Source organism: Gouania willdenowi, chromosome 18 (genome assembly GCF_900634775.1).
Source record: "Gouania willdenowi chromosome 18, fGouWil2.1, whole genome shotgun sequence".
NCBI lineage: Eukaryota > Metazoa > Chordata > Actinopteri > Blenniiformes > Gobiesocidae > Gouania > Gouania willdenowi.
In genome coordinates this window covers 26,375,660-26,398,879 of record NC_041061.1, presented here as the reverse complement: position 1 = coordinate 26,398,879, position 23,220 = coordinate 26,375,660, and the positions used below count along the sequence as shown (strand labels likewise).

General features: G+C 38.9%; 1 protein-coding gene across 6 annotated transcripts in view; it reads right to left on the bottom strand.

Moving 5' to 3' along the window:
* The window catches only part of map4k2 (mitogen-activated protein kinase kinase kinase kinase 2), a 56,313-nt gene extending 35,975 nt beyond the window's left edge, over positions 1-20,338 (bottom strand). For all 6 annotated transcript variants that reach the window (XR_003676076.1, XR_003676077.1, XR_003676080.1 and 3 more), the window contains exons 1-5: positions 20,116-20,338; positions 7,295-7,352; positions 6,189-6,279; positions 3,677-3,741; positions 3,501-3,556 (exon numbers count right to left, since the gene is read on the bottom strand). Coding sequence is in view for 1 of the 6 variants with exons in the window: in XM_028474278.1 (XP_028330079.1) it covers positions 3,501-3,556; positions 3,677-3,741; positions 6,189-6,279; positions 7,295-7,352; positions 20,116-20,211 (366 nt within the window). In the remaining 5 variants the exon portion in view is untranslated. The remainder of the gene's footprint in view (positions 1-3,500; positions 3,557-3,676; positions 3,742-6,188; positions 6,280-7,294; positions 7,353-20,115) is intronic.
* Between the last annotated feature and the right edge of the window lie 2,882 nt (positions 20,339-23,220).

Genomic DNA, 23,220 nt, shown 5'->3' with positions numbered 1-23,220 from the left:
CTGGACCGGAGAATACGCATAGGAGAGAAGCGTGTAACTGCAGGCGTGCACACCACTAGCGCGTCATCAATGCAGAGAACGTCTAAAGTCTGGGATCATTACATCCTCAAAAAATGATGACAAGGTGCAATCATGTGTTTACTGCAAACAATACTTGGCATACCACAGCAGTGCGATTTCAATGATGCAGCATCTGAAATGAAAGCATCCACATGCTGTTTCAACAAGCGTAGCTGAAGCAAGGTGTAGCACTAATTTAGTCCTGGGCCTCGATATATTGACATATGCATGTGTATTTGGCTGTCAGCTGCTACTGCAGAGGTTAACGTTAGCAACCGATGTAAAACAGCAGATAACTCAGTCAGTTCTAATAATTTCTCAGTGAACCTGCAGCGTAATTACTCTAAAATAGTATGCCACCGCCAGGTAATCTTAGATTTAGGTAAATCAAACAGTTATAGTCCGGTAGATGCTGCAACTCTAGCTTTGGATTGCTACAGCGGCTACACCCAGCGGCCTATGTAGCAGTGGAGCTTCGTACCAGCGATGTCCGCCAGCGGAGGAGACATAAGCGGTGTGATTGTACACAAACCAGGGTAGATGGTCTTTAAATCCTTAAAAAGGTGAGGCATTAAAATTGATGTAGCCAAATTTAAGGCCTTAAAAGCTTTACATTTGAGAAAAAGGGCATTCAATTTGAGAAATTATAGCATTAAATATTGTGGTACGCCTCAGTGCCTGTGCTCTGATCATCACAGTGATAATTCTAGTGATGTCAGCAGCACAATGTTTGATATAGAATAGAAATACTTTATTAAGCCAGAGATAAATTAATTTTCTCAGCTGCTAAAAACATAATTCTAGTGTTTGTCAAACACATACACACAGGTTTCTAGGTTACCATAGCAAATAGGCTCACCCCAGAAATGATATATTATTTGTTAGTAGTTAGTTAGTTGACTTAACTGTATTGTTATTTAATTATTGGCACTGGCACTTATTAACACTACATGGTTAAATTGCAATAAAGAAGCTTAGTTTTGAAGCCAAATGTTGTTTTTTTGAAAAATAAAAGCCAAATGCTTGATCATTTTCGTTTTACATTATTTGTTTTGGTTGCTAAAAAACACACAAAAAAAAAAATCTGATTAATCAATTGATAAAGTGCTAGATTAATCGATTCCAAAAAGAATAGATAGCTGCAGCCCTAGTATCAGGTGAGATTAATCTATATATTAGGCAGCAGGGGAACATATTCAAGTGTTAGGATTTGAGCCACAGGGCCACATTGTAAAGGATATGGCAGTCAGCAGTGGTCAGTATCTATTAAAAGTTTTACAAGGAAGGTGAAGCACTTCTTAAAGGGTTTCAATTGCAAGCCTATCAAAAGATCACATAGTAAAGGAGGTTTGCTGTTCTTTGTTTTTTCAAAAGAGGAGCCAGCAGTTTTTTAATAAACCTGCCATTTCATCAGTGTCGTAAATCCTGACGAAATTGGTGATTCCGATTACTTCCATGTAACCACCTTGACCCACCAGCTTCAGTGGCTGATTGGCTGACACACGGTGGCTGAAATGTATGTAAAAACACAGACTTCAGTCATCGCAATGACCATTGTGTCGAGTCACAGGACACCCACTACGGTGGCGGTGTTAAGGGTTTAATGATCACAAACATCTTTAAAGTAGAGGACAGTAGTGTGGATGAATGTGGATAAGACATCTGATGTTGCACAGTATCTCCATGTAATCAGAATAGTAATGTATGAGAATGTCACGGCTCAAGTTATGGCACTGGTGCGGTCCAGAAGTCTCTAAACGTGAGTGATTTTTGAAGAACTGGCTTTGCGTTTAAACCAGTTTAAGCTGAACAAAGTAGACAAGCAGTGGAAGGTTCTACACTCCACTGAGTAGGTGAGAGGAATTCCCCTGAATGTGGTTCTAATAAAAGTATCAGTAAAAGAAGAAGAAGAAGCAGATGTAACACATTGGTTGTCCTCAAAGTGAATTGGCAAAATGAGTTTATACAGTAGTCCCTCGTTTATCGCGGGGGTTACGTTCTAAAAATAACCCACAATAGGCGAACTCCGCGAAGTAGTTAGCTTTATTTTTTACAATTATTATACATGTTTTAAGGCTGTAAAACCCCTCACCACACACTTTATACACTTTTCTCAGACAGGAATTAACATTTCTCTCTTGTTTAAACACTCTCAAAGTTCAAACCTTCGTAGATTTTAAAACATAAACCTGTTTTCAAACATACAGCACTTCAGAGTCACACTGCTAGTGATCAGACATTGATGCCGAACACGCTCAGAGTCTTTGTTGACGATGACGTCAGGTCGTCATCACAGACACTGGTCTGTTCACCCATTCAACCATGGAGTAGAAGCTGTGTGTGACCACCTGGAGCTGTATGACACAACCTTTATAACCAGGACCGGACTAGGAAGGATTTGGCGTGGAAGAGAATCAGCGAGGAGGTGGTAGTAGCAGGTATAAGTTCTCTCTGTAGCACTGAGCTAGCATAGCATTAGCCGCCAATCACACCGGCTTTTTTCACTGGTGGTTTATGTTTATGAGAGGAGAAAAAAGATCACAGCTCCTCGCTTCAGCAGGCAGTGAAAATCACCGAGTTGGATGTGTTGCTCGCGGGTGAACGCAGCATTAGCCAAACAGGACGCAGAACACAATGTGCGTTCATACGTTGTTAAAAAATGCATCCAAAATTGCACTGTAAAAAAAATCTGCAAAAACACAGAGGCCGCGAAAGGTGAACCGTGACATAGCGAGGGACTACTGTAAACCGTTTGAGCACAACTGTATCTGAACGCTTATCTCCCCCACTGAGGATGCCATAGATCACTTCATTGAGCTACCTATCAGTGGGTTCTGACTCAAGCTACATGAAATCCAGGCAGCAAGAGCTTACAAGCAATCAACGTTAGATCACTTCTATCTTAGAATAATGAAGATACAGACAATTAAATGACCAATGGAGCAAAGAGTGTCTGAACGAGGGACCTGCCCAGGGTAGACATGCCCATTACACTGAGTCAGCTATAACAGGCTCTTGATCTTTACACAGACTGTGGACTTGACTTGATTTATATAGCGCTTTATCACCACACTGAAGCAGTCTCAAAGCGCTTTACATATCAGCTCATTCACCCAATCACTCTCACACACCAGTGGGACAGGACTGCCATGCAAGGTGCTAGTCGACCACTGGGAGCAACTTAGGGTTCAGTGTCTTGCCCAAGGACACTTCGACACATAGTCAGGTACTGGGATCGAACCCCTCAACCTCTCGATCAGAAGACGACCCACGACCACCTGAGCCATGGTCGCATTGAGTCACTGACCATGACAGTGACTCAATGAGTTTGAGAATTATCATTTTCGTTTTTGGTGAGTGAAACTACATGACACATTGTGCATGTTGAAGAGTTTAATGCACACAGAGCTACAATGTGTGACTCTCACGGAAAGACTTACCTGGAGAGTTTCCCTGCAGACAAACGCTATCTGCTTCTCTTTCAAAGGACCCGTCACTGTCGAGAAAAGGCTCGGTTATTGATTCCACTCAACAGAAAAAGAAAGAGTCTGTGTGTGCAGTTCTAAGATACTTTTAGAATAACTTGAAGAGAATACTGAATCCAACGTGTCTTTACCATGATAAATATCCTGGAGCGATCCTCCACCACAGTACTCCATACAGATCCACAGCTTGGTGTTCCTGAAAAGAGACATGTTGCTGTTTATTGGATGTTAGACTCCTGCTCTGTTTGCTCTAAAGATGAACAGCTTCATTTGGAAAAATTAGGTTGAAGCTCCAGTTCAAACTTTCTTTAATGTCAGGGTAACCCTGCAAGGGAACTTTTTATCTTAATATTACACAAGAGCTGAATGGAACCAGATCTAAACATCAAGTCAATGATCCCAGAGGAGCTTTTGTTCTTTAATAGCAACAAACATTCAAAGGATCTAAAATAACTTCCCGTAGAGTTTCTCATTTTGCTGGAAGTCGTCCTCAGGTATTTACTAGTTTCAATGTCCTTTAATGTGTCTTTTTTATGAATACAAAGAAATTCCAGTAAATACTCATATACTGTATATAACGTCAAGTTGTAGTGTAGGGACTAAAACCTGCATTTTATCCATACATTGTTATCCATACAACAAAAGCTGTCCTTGCTTTTTGTGTAATCAGGTGGTTTCACACTTAAGATTAAAAGTAATCTCAAAATGAATATTATTCTGGTTATTGATCCCTGACTTCAGCATGTTGCCCTGAAAATATTAATTATATTTAATAAGAAAAACTTTTGCATTAATAACTTGAAGTAATTACTTTTTAAATAAACAAACTAAAGTAGACAACAGGATTGATCCATGTGTCCAAACATTGTGGTGCCCTGTAGGAGACTAACTTAATCAATTACAGTAAATTGTCAGTTTAAAGTGTACTGTATATGACACCATTTTTGACATCTTGTTTTTTAACACTATCTAACAGAAAAATCCTGCTGATACCGGGTAATAAAAGTACAATACTTCCAAAAAAAAAAAACACTGAAAGATGATGACACCCTCACCCTGTTTCTCTGTGATACACAGCTACACACAGACAGAGACAGACAGAATGATGTGAGGATCACAATTTAATAAAGTCTATTAAAACACTGAACACTTCATAAGTATTTTTCTCTCCCCTTGCTTAACAAGCACACTCATAACATGAAAAGCTAAATTTCAATCCATTTGTCCAAAGTCTGCCTGCATTCTTAAACAACGTAGCACACTGGTGAAGCTAAATAAAGCTGCAGTATGTAGAATTGTGAGACATGTATAGAAACAACCACGCTAACACTCCGCTTCCTGTTTACAAACCTATCATCCTTTACCATCCTTAACCGGTGTACAACTGTGGAGGTCTTTGCAACTTTTTTCTCAACAGACACTAGTGACAAAGGTAGGGACTTTATCTTGTGTTATTGGAGAGTTTTCTGATGTTGAAAGCATGTATCATGTCTCACTGCAGCAACTGCCGTGAGTCCCTCCTCCACCACAATGTTCTCTCTACCTTGGATATACTTATTTTAGGTTTACAAGCTATTTATCAAATATTTTGTCAAATGTAAAAGCCACAGTTTGATCCACTACAGAGTAAATAATAAGTGAAACAAGCTGTCATATGATGAAGGTGGATACCAGAAACTCCCACACATATTTAAATGAGGCTCATCTTCAGTTCGGACTCGCTCACATCAGCTCCATAAGGCACTGGACAATTTATATTTAAAACTGCGTATCATGTAGGAAGCCAATGGTTCTGTTTCACTGCATGCTATGGAAAAAAGGTCAGCACAACTGCGTGGTTAGCTCCCAATTTCTGTTTTATTTTACACCAAAAAACATGGCGTTTCGGGTTGACCGCCCTTCTGTTTCACTGCAAACATCTCTGTCTCCTCTGGATTAAAGCAGGACGCTCTGCGGGATTATTTCCTCAAACCTCCAGCGCGTCACACTCGGTCACACTTTAGAGCAGGTACCGTATTGATGATGACGACGCGCAGATGATTTCTGAAAGTTAATCAAATCAGGCTTTCCACACAAACCAACGTTAATCTGTCGTTAATATCAGGAGAAAAAAGGAGATTTTAACTGTGACAGAAAAATGCGCCCGATCATCACACTGCATCAATAATCTGATCAAATCAACCTGTTACATTGTTTATCAATGAAGGCGTTTCAAATGAAAAGTGTGCTTCATCATTTTCACAGATATCAATATCATTTACAAGCGTTGGGAAAACTCCACGTCCCATGATTTCTAGAAAGCCCCAAAAAAATGACATCATGCCCCAGTCCTCCTTTGCTTCAAACCACCTTCATTGACAGACTACACGCTTTTAGTCTACTTACGCGCGGTGGACGTGTTAGGAGCTCGGAGAATCGTGTCTTGGCTTCATAAAAACGAATATTTATGAAGGGGAGAATAAACCCTTTTGTGCGTCACAACCCATTTATGGTCATTCTCTAAAAAGCAGACCGGCAACACGCAAAAGGCAACATTGAAATGCAAAATTGAACATTAAGATGAACATGATTCACTTGATTTTTCTTCTAACTCTTTATATTTGTGTACTGTATGTACACTTCTAAGCACATATACACACACACCTGTGGTAGCTGCCGAAGTAAGCCACAATGTTTTTGTGCTTGCATTCCTTCATCATGGTGATCTCCTGCTGGATGGATGTGATGTCATCACCTGAGCAGACGGACTCAACATTATCATAAACACAGCAAAGTTTTAAACAAAAACAGGAGAGAAACTATTCTAATGGCTGAATTAGGAAAAGGAATCTTGCGAGAGAATATGGCGTGGTGGCATGATGGTTATAAGCGGGCTCGTAAACACAGGGTCACCGGTTCAAATTCATCCTGAGCAATCACTAGGGTGTTGAGCAAGTCTCTTAACCCTAACTGCTTGTGTTGTATGTCGTTTTGTAAACCTCCACACCTAATACATATATACTATATACAGTATATAAAACACATAATACATTAAACTGTATTTCTCTTTAAGGATCTGCATTACACCTCATTCTCTCCTGTTACTGCCATTGGTATCATACGTCATGGTGCTGTAACATGTTAGATTCTTTTGGAAGTATGAACAGGATTTTTTTACAGAATAACTCATGAAGATGTAATAGCTCATAAAACTGATGACATCATCCTGTTGTGCTAACCATTTAAAAATTCAACGTGCTATATTTGTTATTTTAACGTGCACGTGCAACATTAAAGAACAAAACTTGAACTCAGGACCTGGCAATCATGTCCTTACCATGTTAAGTGCTTTTTAAATAGCATCATGGGCAACTGGTGGACCTCTGACTAATTTTGTGTTATTATTCAAACTTGTGTTATTAATGTTGATAATATGGCCAGACAATGACATTTTTGTAGTGATAAGAGTTGCCCATCTCCGTGGTAATAACTAGGGTTGAAAGCATCAATTGACAAATACTCACACTACTGTAATTGTGTAGATTTTTTGGAGTAAATTAGTCAAGAGTATAATTTCCTTCATACAAAAGTACAATCTATTTTATTTTATTTTTACACCCACAATTAGGTCTAATCTTTAGATATTGCATCTGCCTCGTTGCGCTAGCCTTTCAAACGTAAGACACATCTTTCCTAACAACATATTCCTTCACAGATGCATAAAAAACAAACGGAAAACAAGCATATGTGAGTTTGGAAGGTTAAAATACCAGGGTCGAGCTTTACAATCTTGATGGCAGCCATCTCTGAGGTTCTGATGTTGCGAGCCTGAAAGAGAAAAAAAATTCCTGTCAGACTTGAGAGAGACTTAGGGGCAGATTCACTAAAGGTTTATTTGTATTAAAACTCCGCCCGCTAATAAGTAATAAGGGGTATGAGTGGGGTCAAGTTAAAGATTGCATTTTGTATTTTATTTTATTTAATATAGTGCATTGTTGGAATGTCAGTGCTAAATAATTATTTTCATATATTTTTAGTTCATAAAATGGACATCATCGGGCAAGATTTGCATGAATATTAAGATGAAAATAGATATAGAAATACTTTGAAATCCTATACAGGACGATTATATAACTAAAATAGGGCAGAAAAAGAAATTTGAATAGTTTTAGAGGAATGGATTCTCCTGGTGTTCACAAACACCAGAATCAATCTTGTGCTGTTTCCGCCTTTGCCTTTTCGAAACCAAACCAATTAGAACCAATCCTGAGGCAGTGTTGTGGTTTAGGGCGGGATGTCTGGGTGTGACGAAGGCAGAAGCGTCGAAGCAAAACTAGCATATGCCCAGTTGCGGGGAGAGGAACTAGCTGGGCTACTGCTATTAGCATAACTCCGAATCAAAATAGAAAGATGGCGTTGCAGTAGGATGGTTAACATGCCCTTAACTCGCATACTCATGTTGCAAAAACGGCAAAAGTCACTCAACCACATAATGACCGCAGCATTACTATCCCAAAAGAAAGTTTTCACCAGCGGAGCCTTGTTGTTGATGTAGCAGCGTTTCTGCGGCACATGCCGATGACAACATCATTTGTTACCATGTGATTTGCTAAAACAAATCATGGTGGACCGGCGCTTCGCCCAAATCAGCTTCAAGCATTCTGTTCATGTCCCCCCCGGTTCCAAAAGCATTTGCCTGACACAGACCCAGATTGATGAGGAGAACTCGAGTTAGAGGGAGGGCTACACATCAATCTGGCTATTGCCAGGTTACCATTCTATAGCATACTTCTATACTTCTATAGCATGATACCCAAAATTGTTTAAAAAATGCAGCAAATATCAAAAATAACTTAAAAGAAATTTCCCTCTGGAGCAACACTGTTCACGACGCTTCGATTTCGCCTCTGTCTCTTTAAGAAACTCCTTGCCTGTCTGACGAGCCCATGAACACTCCCCCTTCAATGTGTCATCCCAACACTCATGGATGCTGTTTACTTCTGTTTTTCTGTGTGCTGAAGGCATTTAAAAAGTAAAGGCAGGTAGCTACTATGTGAGCAGAGTAGACCGATCGACACGCAGTTCTCTCTCAGGTGTTTAGACGGAGGTACGTCCTTTAAACGGGGGAGGGGATCAAGTTTTTTTAATATATTTTTTTTTTGTAATGCGTACATAAATGAGTACAAACAACATAAGCCAGGGGTTTTTACAAAAGCATTTAAAATAAGTAAATTAAAAGCTAAATCTGCAGAGGCTGGTGCTGTGGGCTGAACTGAGGAAGAGAACATAGGAGGGGCCTCGTCCCCAGACAGAGCCTTGTCCCCTCGAGCAAACACCTACACCCTGCCCAAAAGGTGTTGTAATGATGTGACTCGAGCCATTATCACAGTTTTACAGGCTTTAATGGAGGTTGTAGTAACACGCCAAAAAATAAACAATAAAAAAGAACCGTCTTACACCATCATACACTCACATTACCGTGGGAACAGAATTGTTGACTAGTCTTTTCTCCGCTAACACCCACCCTTTCCCCAGCCTCCCAGTCAATCAACACTTAGAACACATGTAAACAAAGACACCAATTGGCAGAGAAAGCTGCACGTAACCACGATGCCTTCTCGGCCATGGGAAATCTCAGTATCAGTTAACCACTGAATACACACAAGTGGAACATAACCAGAACATAGAACCCAGTCTGTTACAGTATGTAGACCAGATGATATTTGTTCCCTGCGCCCCAGCAGCAAGTGGGGAATGAGCAAAATCAGCAAATATTATTCAGTGAATGTGAACACTGAACATCTAAACGCAACACAACACCGTCAATATCCCGTCGCACTACTAGCAGAAATTACTTTAGAAATGATACCACAACAATATAGAAGCGTTTTTGTGTTTATAAAAAAAAAAAATAATATTAATGTAATAGAGATTTTAAATAAAAAGTGAAAAATGAAGCCCTACTCAGGATCCACTGGAAGAACTGGAAGAGGTGGCCGGGGAAAGAGAAGTCTGGGCCTCCCTGCTAAGGATGCTGCCCCGCGACCCGGCAGTGGATAAGCGGAAGAAGATGGATGGATGGATAAACAACTAATTGGATAATAAATCATACAATTAAATGCTTTATTTTACTACCAGCTTTTAGATTTAGCTTGAGGTGGTTTACATTATGTTAACTAACAATAAAGAGACTAAAACTTCAGTCAAAAATGTGTCTCTTAATACACAGCTTAGGTTACTCCTGATACAAAAAATAAATGAAAATGCTTATATACAATACAAAAAAAAATAATAATAATTTTAAACCAAAGGACTGACAAATTGTAATATATATACATATATATATATATATATATATATATATATATATATATATATATATATATAAATAAAGTATAAACGATAAACCAAGTTCAACAATACAAGTCAGTTACTCGTAATCAATGTGTTTATCAGTCCCACAGATGTGACATTTGTAATACTTAATATTTTAGAGCTGACAACAACAATAAAAGTTTGAATGAAAATGTTCCCTGAAATTGGTTCTCTTCTGTTTTTACAAGTTTGGCATAAAAGCTATGAAATGTACTTACTTCAAGATCTGTATATTCATTGTATTGCCTTTTAATGGTGAGCTTTCCTCGCACGTTTAGACTTCTGCAAAGGACCACGGGATTGACGACATAAATGATTTCCATTGTCATAAATTTGCGGACGACACGAATGTAGTAGGTTTCATCAAGGACAACAAGGAGGCTGCATAAGGAAGTACAAGAACTGTCCACATGGTGCTGATCTCACAACCTCTTCCTCAATGTAGAAAAGAGGTTGTGATAGACTATAGAAGATCCAAACAATAACACACACCTCTACACTTTCACTGTACTGCGGTGGACAGAGTTAAAAGTGTGAAGTACCTGAGCGTTCACATCGATGATGACTTCACCTTGACCACCAACACTGTTGCAGTCATTAAAAAGGCACAGCAACGCCTACACTCGGACTCCCCACCACAAACCTCATCACTCTCTATAGAGGCATGACAGAAAGCACCTTAACGTTTCCTTCACAACCTGGTTTAAATCTTGCCGCAAAGAGAGAAAAAAGCATTTATTCCAGTTAGACACTTAGACAAGAGAAGACACTCCCAGAGCCAGGTTAGGTGGTATCATTGTGTGTATAACTGTGTATATTTGTGTCATTAATGCCTGTGATAGTGGGGCAACTGGTGAGGGTAGTTTTTTTGGAATAATGATCCTGATGACATAATGACACTTCTTATGAAACTGCTAACTGTACTGGGACAACTGTATTGTAGGGATGTAACAATTCACTCAACTCCCGATATGATTCGATTCACGATACTGGGTTCACGATACGATCCTCTCGTGATTTATTTTACTAAATAGGACTGTAGGCAAATGATGACCGAAAAATATTCCTTTATTTTTTGGGGGGAAAAAACTAGAAAATACTGTATAATTTTTCCTTTTATTTTTCTTTGTCAAAAGAATCCCTTGATAAACTATTCAAAACAACTAAACTAAAAATAAATCTTGAATGAAATAAATAAAGGAATAAAACAAATGAAGAAGAAGCCTATTAATTTAAATTCTGGTTCTATAGTAAGCAATGCAAAACTGTGTGGCCCAAAGAAAAGAAGAGTCGACAGAAAGTGCTGAGTGTTTAATAATGAATAGATAAGTAAATACTTTTCACTGAAATCCGGTCAAAGGCTGTATGCCTTATTATTTGAAAAGAAACCATTGCGGTGTTAATGGAATACAACATCCACCGTCACTTTTCCTCCAAACATGCTGCTAATTATGCTAATAACCAATATAAACAAATTATGTTGGAGGGTTTTTTCATACAAATACTTTTTATTTATATATATATATATATATATATATATATATATATATATATATATAAAACTAAAATGAAATTATTTACCTGCATAAAAAAACAAATGTAAAAGTACAGCAGTCCAAATATTCAGGAAACAACAAAACTTTATTTGCAATCTGTGCCAAAAACCTAAAGAAAACAAAAAAAGTAAATGAATGTTTTAAATCAGCGAATAAAAGTTTGTTTATGGTTCGGCTCCACTTCACATGCTGCCGTAAATCATTATGTTTACATTTTAGTTCTATGTTACATTTAGATCCCAGTCACATATCTAATGCAGTCTTTAATTGAATGCTCTTTTAATTTCTGATACATTTTAGGATTCTAAATTTGCCTAGTAATAATCTTTATTGTTGATGAAGAAAGGGTTTTTAAGTCATGTCTCATTCTCTACCACACACTATGAGAAGCACTGCTCTACTAACAGGCCTGTCTCTCCTTAAATGTACAAACGTTTCTTTAGAATTGGGGCTAAATGTGGGTGAAAGTTGCAAATCTGTAACGCATATGGTTGATTTGATCTTCAGACAAGAAGAAGAAGAATGTATGTATGCATTGGGTGCTGGCCCGGCAATCAATTTTTAAAAGTCCATGTGGCCCCTGAGCCAAAACGTTTGCCCACCCCTGCTATAGACTCTGTGTGGCTCAGTGATCCTCAAATAGTGTGGGATAAAAAAGTAGACTAATAATAATCCCCACCCCCCTCCCCTGCATTTCATAAGCCCCCCATAGAACAAGGTCTGATGATGGGTCTGACGCATGCAACATGTGACAGGTTTGTTGTCACTCCCTGTTTTCTTTCCGCTTCCACCGCACAACTTCCTGGCTCTGCAGCGATAGTGTCGTCTATGAAGCTAAAAGTGTTTTCACATAAGCAGACCTGAAAAAACAACCAGAGTCACTCACACACTGAGAGAGGAAGCGGAAAGCTTGCAGCTCTTTCATTTGCCACCAAACTCATGAAACGTGCAGAATGAGAGCGCCTTGATTCAGAAAGAATCCAGATGTAAAACTAATGTTCTAAATCCAGGAACTGTAAACCACTTGTAGAGATGAGACAACACCTGCTAGCAGAGCTCAGTATTTATCTCTGTGCTTGAAGAGCATATTAGCTAATCTGAATATGGGTTTTATGTTTTATAGTAAGACAATTACAAACTCGAAGCTAAAATTGAATCAACAACATATTGATTTTGTGACCCGCATGTACCTTTTCTCAGGGTCGCAGGGGTCTGCTGGTGCCTATCTCCAGCTCTCAATGGGCGTCAGGTGGGTGTACAAAACATATATACATATATAAACATATATACAGTACAGTATATATAAAGACGTAATTTCAAATTTACTATCAGGACTAATATCCTGTAGTCATTGCCACCAGAAACACTATCCATTACACAAACTGGTCCCTAAATGGTTTAACGGTCTAAATACTGTATTGTACTGAGCTACATCCACGTAGCTGGAGGAATGAAAGTTTTCTATAGCGATGAGATGAAGCCTCATGAAGCATCGTAGCACTTGAGCCAATAAGTTCGAGAAAGGATTATTTTCTTGACATTTCCTGTGCAAACAAAAGCAGACAATGTCCCTCATTTATCAACCTTGCGTGCAGGGATTTAAATTAACACCCACCAACCCGCCAAATGCGGGTAAAAACTTACTTTGGCGGGTAACATTGTAGCGTTACTAGCCATTTTGTCTGGTGAAGAAGGAAACAAATACTACTGCGTCTGTTTGAATCGGCAGGATGCAGGAACGACGCACCAAGTCATTGTCCATATTACACCTTTTAGGTATTGTTACAACATTGCTTTTACATTAAATGTATATATGTTTACCATTTTAATGTATTTCTGCAATCAACTAAATAAAAACTATTTAAAAGAACAAACATGAACGCCTATATCTATTCTGTGGCTCATAATGTAGTTTACTGTCGCTGGAAAAAAATATTGGCTGGTGTAAAATCTGGTTGGCTGGTAACTTTAAGAATCTACTAGCCATGCTGGCCGGTGATCTAAAAAGTTCATTTAAAGCCCTGCTTGCATGAAAACGGGTGCAAATCTGAGTGTACATTTGGTCATACGACAGGACCAACATGTGATTCATGAAACATTTGTATCTGACAAATGATCGAGTGCTGATAAATGCGGCGGCTGAATTTGATTGTCATTAACGTGTTACGCCCTCCTGTTTCTGAGGCTCCGTCCACTGAGGTCAAACGAGTAAAGAAGCTTTTCCAAGATGAAAATTGGCATCCTCGCCTCTGAGGAGGAGCTCAATGGTGCTTTTTGAATGTGTGAAAACTGTAATTAAGTTTAGATCTGTTCTGAATGTGTGTCTGCTTATGCTACAATGACAGCTGAGGTTTGTTTATCACTTTATTTTCAGACTCAGTTAGATTTTGCCGTGTTGCAGCACAAATCCAGATTGTACACGGGGTCAGACCTGACGTGAGATCTGATCTTGGCGTACGCTCACATCAGAATTGATAAATACCGAAGCTTGCGTGAATTTGGTCGAACGCTTATCATACGCTCAGATTTGAACGTAGCAACTAACCATGTGGAGATTCATCGATGCGAATCGGTATCTAGATACAAACGTGCGCGATGCAAGTGTATCAATTTTTTACGGGTGCATCGATCACTGCGTGCCTCCATCGGTAAAATCCATGGTTGCATCGATTTTTTCATCCATCCATTTTCTGACCCGCTTCTTCCTGTTTTCAGGGTCACGGGGCGATTTGTTCATGTTGAATTTCAATCTATCCTGTTTTTCCGAGGCACACTGAATGCACCATCACTGCTTCGCGTTTTGTTTCTCTTTTGTTTTGAACACGGACTGAAGCCGGGAATCACGTTGGTTTGGTACCGCAACAAAGTAAAAAAACATGGAGGTCAGTGAGAGCAGCAGCAGCTATAGATGAGATTTATAACGCACCTAAAAACTTCAAATCAGTCGTAGAAAGATGGTAAACTTGATTAGACGCAGGTGGTTTGTAAAGAATGTTGTGCTGCTAAACCTTACACAAACTGAGGGGCTCAATAGTATCGATACGTCCGCTGCTGCTCCCCCTAACTCAGATTCATCTGAGGTAGATTAGAATCAGAGCTCTAGCCAAACTGGTGAGAGAAATATCAGAAAATACTTAGGCCAGGCCTATAAAACACTAGGAGAAACCCTGACATCGTATCATATCGGGAACAGAGATGAATCGTATCGTATCGCTGGTAGTGTATCGAGATGCGTATCGAATCGTTGTCAGTGATGGAAATTCACATGCTTAGTAGGAACGGTTGATGTTTGAGGGCCAATGAGTGATGCATTTAATTTTTGTGTCTGTTTTAGATCTTGGGAATGATTATGAATTACAAAAAAAATAGGATTAATATATTCCTCTACATTTGTATAGTAAAATATTTTTTGAATGTATTCTTTGTGTGTAAATGTTCCCAACGGTTGTTTCCTCAGGAATTAAACCTTACTCATCCAGTCCTCCAGTCCTTTAAGCCCTGTTCTCTGACTGCCAGGCCACCGTTGTCTTCACATGACCACTCGAGTATTGTTATTTTTGTCAGATTAAAAAAAAAATTCTTTTAAAGCACTTGTTGAAATAGGAAGAGATCACTCAATATGTTAGTGTAACTTGGTAAATGATGTACAGAACATGGAAGGTTTCATTCAGAAAGAGATCCATCCATACTCATGCTCTCTTTCTTCTTGCTTGTTTGCCAACGGTTTTCCTCAGTCAGCGATAGTTAAGGACACCTACTGTCCCAGAATGCAGCACTGTGGTTACTGGAGCCACAGGATAAATATCATCAGCAGCGCTGGGCTCCGTGTCCTCTGAATAGCAGCAGTGTAAAACCCACGCCATCACATGTGCAGAGCTTTCTGACTTCTGAAGTTGTAGCTGAAACCAGTCAGCCAGCAGTAGCAGTGGGAGCCCAGAGTGGGCTATTGTTTGGTACTGTAAGAAGCACTGCTGCTCCCATTCATAGCAGACACACAGGCCGAGCCACCTCCACACTGTACAAGTCACCACAGTATGCTGGGCTGAGAGATGGGTTCATCATACACACACAAACCAGTGCATAAAAGCACTCGATCAGTGGTTCCCAAACTTTTCACAGCCCCGTACCCCTTCACACCTGAAGCCATGTACCCCTGCTCCTGCACACTTAAAAACAAAATAATGTAATGTCATATCAGCCCTACAGTGAAATTTGTCTCTGAATTTATCCTGTTGAGGAATAAGATATCATTTAAAAAAAAAGTGTAAGCACACAAGAAAACATCTTATTCAGAATTATCACTTCATCATTGTATTTAATTAATTAGCCTCGTGGAAATTTCAATGAGAAACCAATCCCTTTTTTTCGAGGGGGGGGAGAAATCTATTAAACATTTGTTGATTGAACATACAGTACAGCCTGTCAAGTTTTCCGTTTTGGTGGGGAAACTCCCGTATTTTACCCCTCTTTCCCGCCATCTTCCCGTATTAGTATTTTCCCGTAAATATCCCGTATTTTAATGCAATAATAATTCAAAGATGCCTTACTAAACTGAACGGCATCACTAGCCTCGCGAGAACTGACACCTGAAATGGTCTGAGTGACAGTTCTGGCGAGATTAGTGCTGACAACGGCAACAAACCCGGAAACAACTCAGAACAGAGATGATGAATGAAGACGTTCTGGTGAAAAAAAACAAATAGGCTGTTTGTTAATAAATGAGCCTGTGTGGCATTTTGTATCAGCAAATTTAACCCAGAATTATCTTTCTGGTCAGAAATTATCTAGATTTTTATCATATATCACCATTTTGAGAAAATATATTGAGATATGAGTTTTGGTCCATATCACCCAGCCCTAGTAGGAATGTTCACAGCAGTTAATAAAGGTCGACCTACCAGATTCTGATCACATAGTTGTATTTAGTAAGTGGTTGACAAGTGGCTATTTTAGATTTGTCTTGAAATATAAGGGATACCAGAGCTTGGTAGGGGGTGTGGGGGTGTTGGTGGTCTCGTAGCGGGTCCAGAAAATTTCCCTTATTTTTAAATCCAAAACTTGACAAGTATGCATAGAGCAGTAATATTCATCATTCTGAAACTGAAATACAACTCGCTACAACTTTAGGGGAAGGCTGAGGTTGAGAAGACGCACAGAACTCTGCAGTGTTTGAGAGTCTGAGTTTTTATTTGTTCTCCACGCAAAGTCTTGTTCTATATTTTGTATTCATGTTTGTCAAAGCTGAAAATCCACCTTCACAGCATGTTAGGCTAGTGCAGGGGTCTGCAACCTGCGGCTCTGGAGCCTCATGTGGCTCTTTGGCTCTTTTGCAATGGCTCCCTATAGCTTTAAAAAATATATATAATAATGAATTATTTCTCACAGATGGTATTGATGATTAATGACATTAACTTCAAATAAAATTATGGCAAAACAATTTGTTAACCTAAAAATGAATCAATTTGCACAATAAGTCTGCTACCTTCCTACTTCACCTCCTGCAACATCTACAGATCATCAACTTTCCTGCACCTGTGGCTAAGCTTAAGTTTTAAATCTCTACTAAAATAACTAAACTAACAAAAAGACTATTCTGGAAGAAAATAAAATATTTTATGTGTGGGGAAAGATTTATTTAACTGTCAACATGCCAACTTAATATGCATGCTTAATATGTTGCAAGAAATTAGCATGTGTTGACCGACATGATCACGTGTTCTCAAATTCAAGTTATATTTTGTAGCCCTTAAAATCCATTAATTTTTTTAAATTATTTGATCTTTTTTTAACTGTATATTATGTTATACACTGAATTGTCTTCATTAAGAAGGTTTTTTTTGTTGACGGCTCCGGAAGGACTTTAATTTAGGTGATATTAGGCAAAATGGCTCCTTTGGGGGTAAAGGTTGTAGAACCCTGGGCTCGTGCAAAGCAATGTAGCTTTGTCTGTCACCACTAGATGCTAGTCTTACAGAGCCCAGTGTGTAATTTGTGGCAATGCACGGAGGCTCCTGACTGCTGCTCTATTTATATTCTAGTTTTCAATGTTGTTGCACCAGTCATATTTTTAAGAACAGACCCATTTGTTTAATTTAGCTTTTAGCTACATATTTATTTAATGTTACCATAGCCTTTTATTGCATCTACTGTTTTGGATTTTATCTTGTTAATTTGTGCAATTTAGTGCAAATTAGTGTTTCTATGGTTTTATTTTTCTTATTAGTTTTAATTATGTTTTATCCTTCTTAATTATTGCCGTTCCTCTGAGGGAGCGCTCTGCACTGGGAGCTGTGGTGGTGCTGTTTCATGGGCCCTCGTGCTGCACTGGGGCCCTGTGTCTGTGATCTGCTGCTGGTGCAGATGCTCCTTGTGATGCTGTCCTCCCTCTACGATCTTCTGCACCAGCTGGGTTTCATGTGCCATTGTCCTCTTCTTAAACCTAAGTGTCTGTGTGCGTGGGTTTGTGTGATGTTGGGGTTTCTTGTGGATTGTTTGCATGGGGTATTTTTTAATCTATGTGAAGTTTTAATAATGTAAAGCATGTTGAATTATACATGAAAAGCGCTTTAGGAATAAAGTTTGAATTGATTGGAAAGCTGTTTGAGCATACATTTGATATCAGTGATATTAGCCATTGTTAAGCTCTACTAGCACTGACACTTGGAGTACGTGTGTGTGCGAGTAACAGACTAAAACAGTCTACTAGTACTGCTAGTGGGATTTGGAGTGTACTAGTAATACTAGTAAACAAGCATATTTTTCAAAGTAGGAAAGATTTTTGGCACACTAATGCGCGAGTAGGACTTAGTCAAGCAAAATCGTCAACTAAAATACAATTTGGTGTTAGTAATAAAACTTTTTGATTCACTAGTGCTACTAGTGACACATTTTACTTCATTAGTAAAGTGTACTTGTGCACTAATAAGCCAAACTTAAGTAGTACATACAGTCTAAATGTGAGAACTAGTAGAGCTTAACTATGGTTCTATATCAAATCTATGCACAAACAGCCTTTCATACCCATGGAACTGGTTTATACACAGGATGTTTACACTCTGATGCTCATTCAGTACAACCACAACTACAAAACTTACAGTTGGTTGGGTAACACAGAGACTGGTGTGAAGGATAAAGCATGCATCACCCTTGCAATCCATCGCCTACCACTCCTGCTGAAGCTCGCCACTGGTATCCAAGGATACTCCCTCACAGCGACAGAACTCGTGTGTAGCTTTGCATCGACATCATGAGCATCACAACGTGAAGTATGTGCTGGTGATGCATTTTGATTTGTGTAAAGACGACACTAAAATATTACATTTGAAAACTCAATCCTTTCTGCTCTGTACACTAGCAAATGTCATGTGCATGGTTTGCATGTTCTCCTTGATTGTGCATGGGTTATTATGGGTGTGACTTAGACCCTAGGTTTCCAAAGTGGGGTATGCAAATTATTATGGGGGCACGTGAATAAAAATTGAAAACAACGCAACAACATTGGAAACTAAATGATAAATAGAACAGCAGTCAGGAGCCTCCGTGCATTGCCACAAATGACACACTAGCCTCTGTAAGACTAGAGTCTAGTGGTGACAGACAAAAATATGGCGAGAGCTACATTGCTATACGCTAGCCTAACGTGCTGTGAACAAGCTTTGACAAACATGAATACAGAAAATAGAACAAGGCTTTGCATGGATAACAATGAAAGACTCAGACTCTCAATTTCAGCCAAACATTTCAGAGTTGTGTGCGTCCTCTCAGCCTCAGCCGACTCATTAAAGTTGTAGTGAGATGTATTTCACAGTTTCAGGGTGATGACAATATGTTGTATTACTGTGACATGTTCAATCCATAAATGTTTGGTAGATTTATTTCCCAAAATAAGAGTTTGTCACTGAAAATGCCAGTAGGCAAATTAATTGAATAAATCGAGTGATAATTCTGAGTAAAATGTTTTATTGTGTGCTTACAGATTATTATTATTATTATTATTATTATTATTATTATTATTATTATTATTATTATTATTATTATTATTATTTTTAATGATATATTATTCCTCAACAGAATTGGCAAAATTCATAAACAAATTCCACTGTAGGGCTACATTGTATATGACATTACATTATCATGTTTTTAAGTGTGCAGGAAGGGGGTACAGTGCTTCAGGTTAAATATCTGAAGGGGTACAGGACTGAGAAAAGTTTGGGAACCTTAGACTAATGTAATCCACGTTTCTATATCACCTGTGAATCATTCTTTCAAGGTTTCAAGCAAATACCTGTTTTTAGGAATATAATAACTTCAAGTATTTCAACAGAAATGGTATTGTTTGTATTTAATACTTTAAAAACAAGAACCAATCAAGCATGTTTTTGTTGAGCATTTTACTTGAGGAAAGACATTCTCCATTGTTTATTCAGAGAGACGTCAACTTAGATAATAATAATAATAATAATAATAATAATAATAATAATAATAATAATAATAATAATAATAATATATGTAATAGTTATCAGAGCCATCATTAACCATTAAGAAGAGTTGGGAATCATTCATTTTGGGACGTTTAAGTCATTTCATGTAATTGTTTCTTCTTTTTTTTTTCATAAACAAATAAAAAGGAGTCATTTTCTCACACACACACACACACACACCTTAAACACGTCTCCGTACGTCCCACAGCCGATCCGCTGAACGAGCTCATAATCATCCAGAGGATCCAGGAAGGACACCCCGATCCGCTCCATCATGTTCTGTGTCTGAGAGCTTACAGTGCTCCTCCCAGACCCTCACTAGGTCCACACACACACACACACACACACACACACTGTATGTATGTGTGTGTGCTGTACGCATGAGCAGAGCTCCTCACTGCTGCAGGTCTGACACTGTGTGAAGAACAAAGCACGTGTGAAGAGAGAGAGATGCAGATAGGAAGGTGTCATCACGAGCCTGCAACAAACATCTGAACCCACAGAAATAAAGAGAAGTGACTTTAGAAAGAGCCAACATTTATAAACAACTTCCTTCTTCATGAGATCATGAAAGGCATCTGTCACTTGTTTATTTATATCAGATTTGTCTCTTGATCCTGTTGATCAGAACAAACTGATCAACTTCAGCTGAATACATGTGTATCTGGTGTGAAATAATGTCGTTTATTGATCCTAGTCAAACTCTTCACATTGAAGAAAAAGTTTTAACATGTTGCGTTTTTAGTTGTAAAATGTACGAGTGACTGCCCCCTATGGGTAGAAGGTCCGCTATTACAACTGCATTTTGCTATTGGCTGTGGATGGGTTTAGTACGGTGGCTGGGAAGTGTCAGGTGAATGCATTTACAGAAACGAACACAAATGCAAACCGGCCACAACGGAAGTGTTTCTGACGGACCGGTATTACAGTCGGACGGGTATTATGATATGATATGAAAAATATAAGAGTATCCTAATCAACTTTCACTTACTTTCATACGCGTTGCGATGTCTTCTTCTTGTTCTTCTCTTTTCTGGTGGGTTAAAAACATCTGCCAGAAACGTGTCCGACTGTAATACCGGTCCGTTGGAAACACTTCCGTTGTGGCCTTTTTGCATTCGTGTTGTGACCTTTATATATATATAGAGAGAGAGAGCGTCTCAAGTTTTGCTTCACAAATAAGGAATAAAAACAACTTTACTGATCCAATAAATGTTTTTATTATCATTTCTGTAACATAAGTTTCTAAAGCTGTATTATGGACTTGCCAAAGTAAATCCAAAATGCATCTTGAAATGTTCAGCACCCACTGTAACTTAAAGAAGGAGAGAGTAAAGTTACTCAAAATAAGCAGTGTTATTATTTATTATGTTCTACATGATGTATCATACAGCAGCCGATACTGTACATGTGCTTTAATATGGGAGATACACTTTAACATGGAGGTAGATAGACTTGCTGTCAGTTGTAAATCACTAAATTAAACAACAGGTAGGTCAGAATAAAAGGATCCATATGGATTAAAAACATTTAAAAGTCCAACAACGTAGATGATAGCATTAAAAGTCTCTAACAACATTACTCCGCATCTGCTGATTGTCTATGTGCTTCTGCGGACGGTTGATGCCGATTTTGTCGTGGGGTAGGCGGGCGAGTAGATTAACACAACAACTTCTCAATCCACCACTTTATATCTAGACACTGAGCGCAGGGTTTGCTCGTTCTCGGTTCCATTTGCTTGTTTTCTCAGTGCATCACTACAAACAACAGACTAGTGAATCTATGGAGCACCTGCGGTGTCCGCCATGTTGTAAACAAATTACTCAGCTGCTACGGGAAGCAGGAGGGTCAAATGTCATTGGCTGCTGGTCCTTTAAACCTTTTTTACTTGGTTTTATTTTGTGAACCTTTGAATTTTATATCTCCATTTTTATTATTTCCTCATCAATACCCCCTGCTAACTCTGCGTATGACCCTAACCCTTATTTCGGTTCTTAGATTAACCCTAACCCATAATAGTTGGTTAAACTGTTACTTTCAGCAACAAGTTTTATTTATTTCTGATTTACTTACTTAGGCTATTGTCTCTCAAAGTGGGCATGTTTAGAAGACGCGTGTTTTGTACACTGCAAACGCTTCATTTCCGTTGTCGCCACCACAATGGGCGTAATTTGGATGACCATATTTGGGAGTTCAACTTCCTGCGGGTCAACAGCTGGATATACTTGACATTTTTGGTGATCGCTGTCATCACTAACTGTCACTGTTGGCCCCGCCCCTCCCTGTGCTTCTTCCTCTCTCAGCCCTCACTGAGCATTGATTGACAGCTCCAGTGCAGACTGCGTTCAGCTGCAGTGATGTTTGTGAGTCTGTGCTTCTATAAAGAGCTGGTTCTGGTCTAATCAGAGGTTTCATCAAGTTATGTGTGTATTTACAGACACATTGTGTGCGTCCCTGCCTGTTTCTGAGTGTGCACTGACATCCGTGTAATTCTTGTGACTGTCTGTTTTCCTGGTGTGTGTGTGTGTGTGTGTGTGTGTGTGTAAATTGGTTTTCCGGTGCTCATGGCCGGAGAGCAGGAGCTGTTTACTGTGCTCTGTACTTACAACGCTTCTCTGTTCCAGGAGCAACACCTATAATAAAGACATTTTTTTCTAAAAATTCTCCCCTAGTGAAAGGTCAAAAAATACCTCAGAGTGTACTTACACTTTATACTTTGAGCTCTTTACAATATTTTTTTGTTATTTTTTTTATCATTTCATAATATTAATAACAAGACTTAAATTCCTGATCCAGTCGGCGTACAACATTCTCCCTAACATAACCTGTACAATCGGGGTCTGGCTGAGTCCCCATGCCCACTGTCTCCAGGGAGTGGATCCCTAGAACACATTCTAAGCTGCTGCCCCAAAGCCCTGGGAGAGGGGAGGTACATGTGGCGATCAATCATAGTTTTGGCGTATTTTCTTGACATGTGTGATTGTAAAAACATCTGAAGCAGAATGTTTTTGCTCTACAATAAAAAGTCCCCTTTGTCCTCAAATGAACAAACATGAGCCCTGCTGATCCAGACCAGGTGGGCAATGTGGGACCACCAAAAGGGGATTATCCAACACGAGGGCCATATTATCAGAATTTACCTTAGATTTACTGCAATTACCCATCTGAACATTATTAAGAAAAGAACAAAGTGGAGTTCAGACATTTTTTGTATGTTGTTAACAAGTCAAATATTGTAGTTTTAAACATTGTCAGTAAATCTTAGTATATGACTGTTCAATAAAG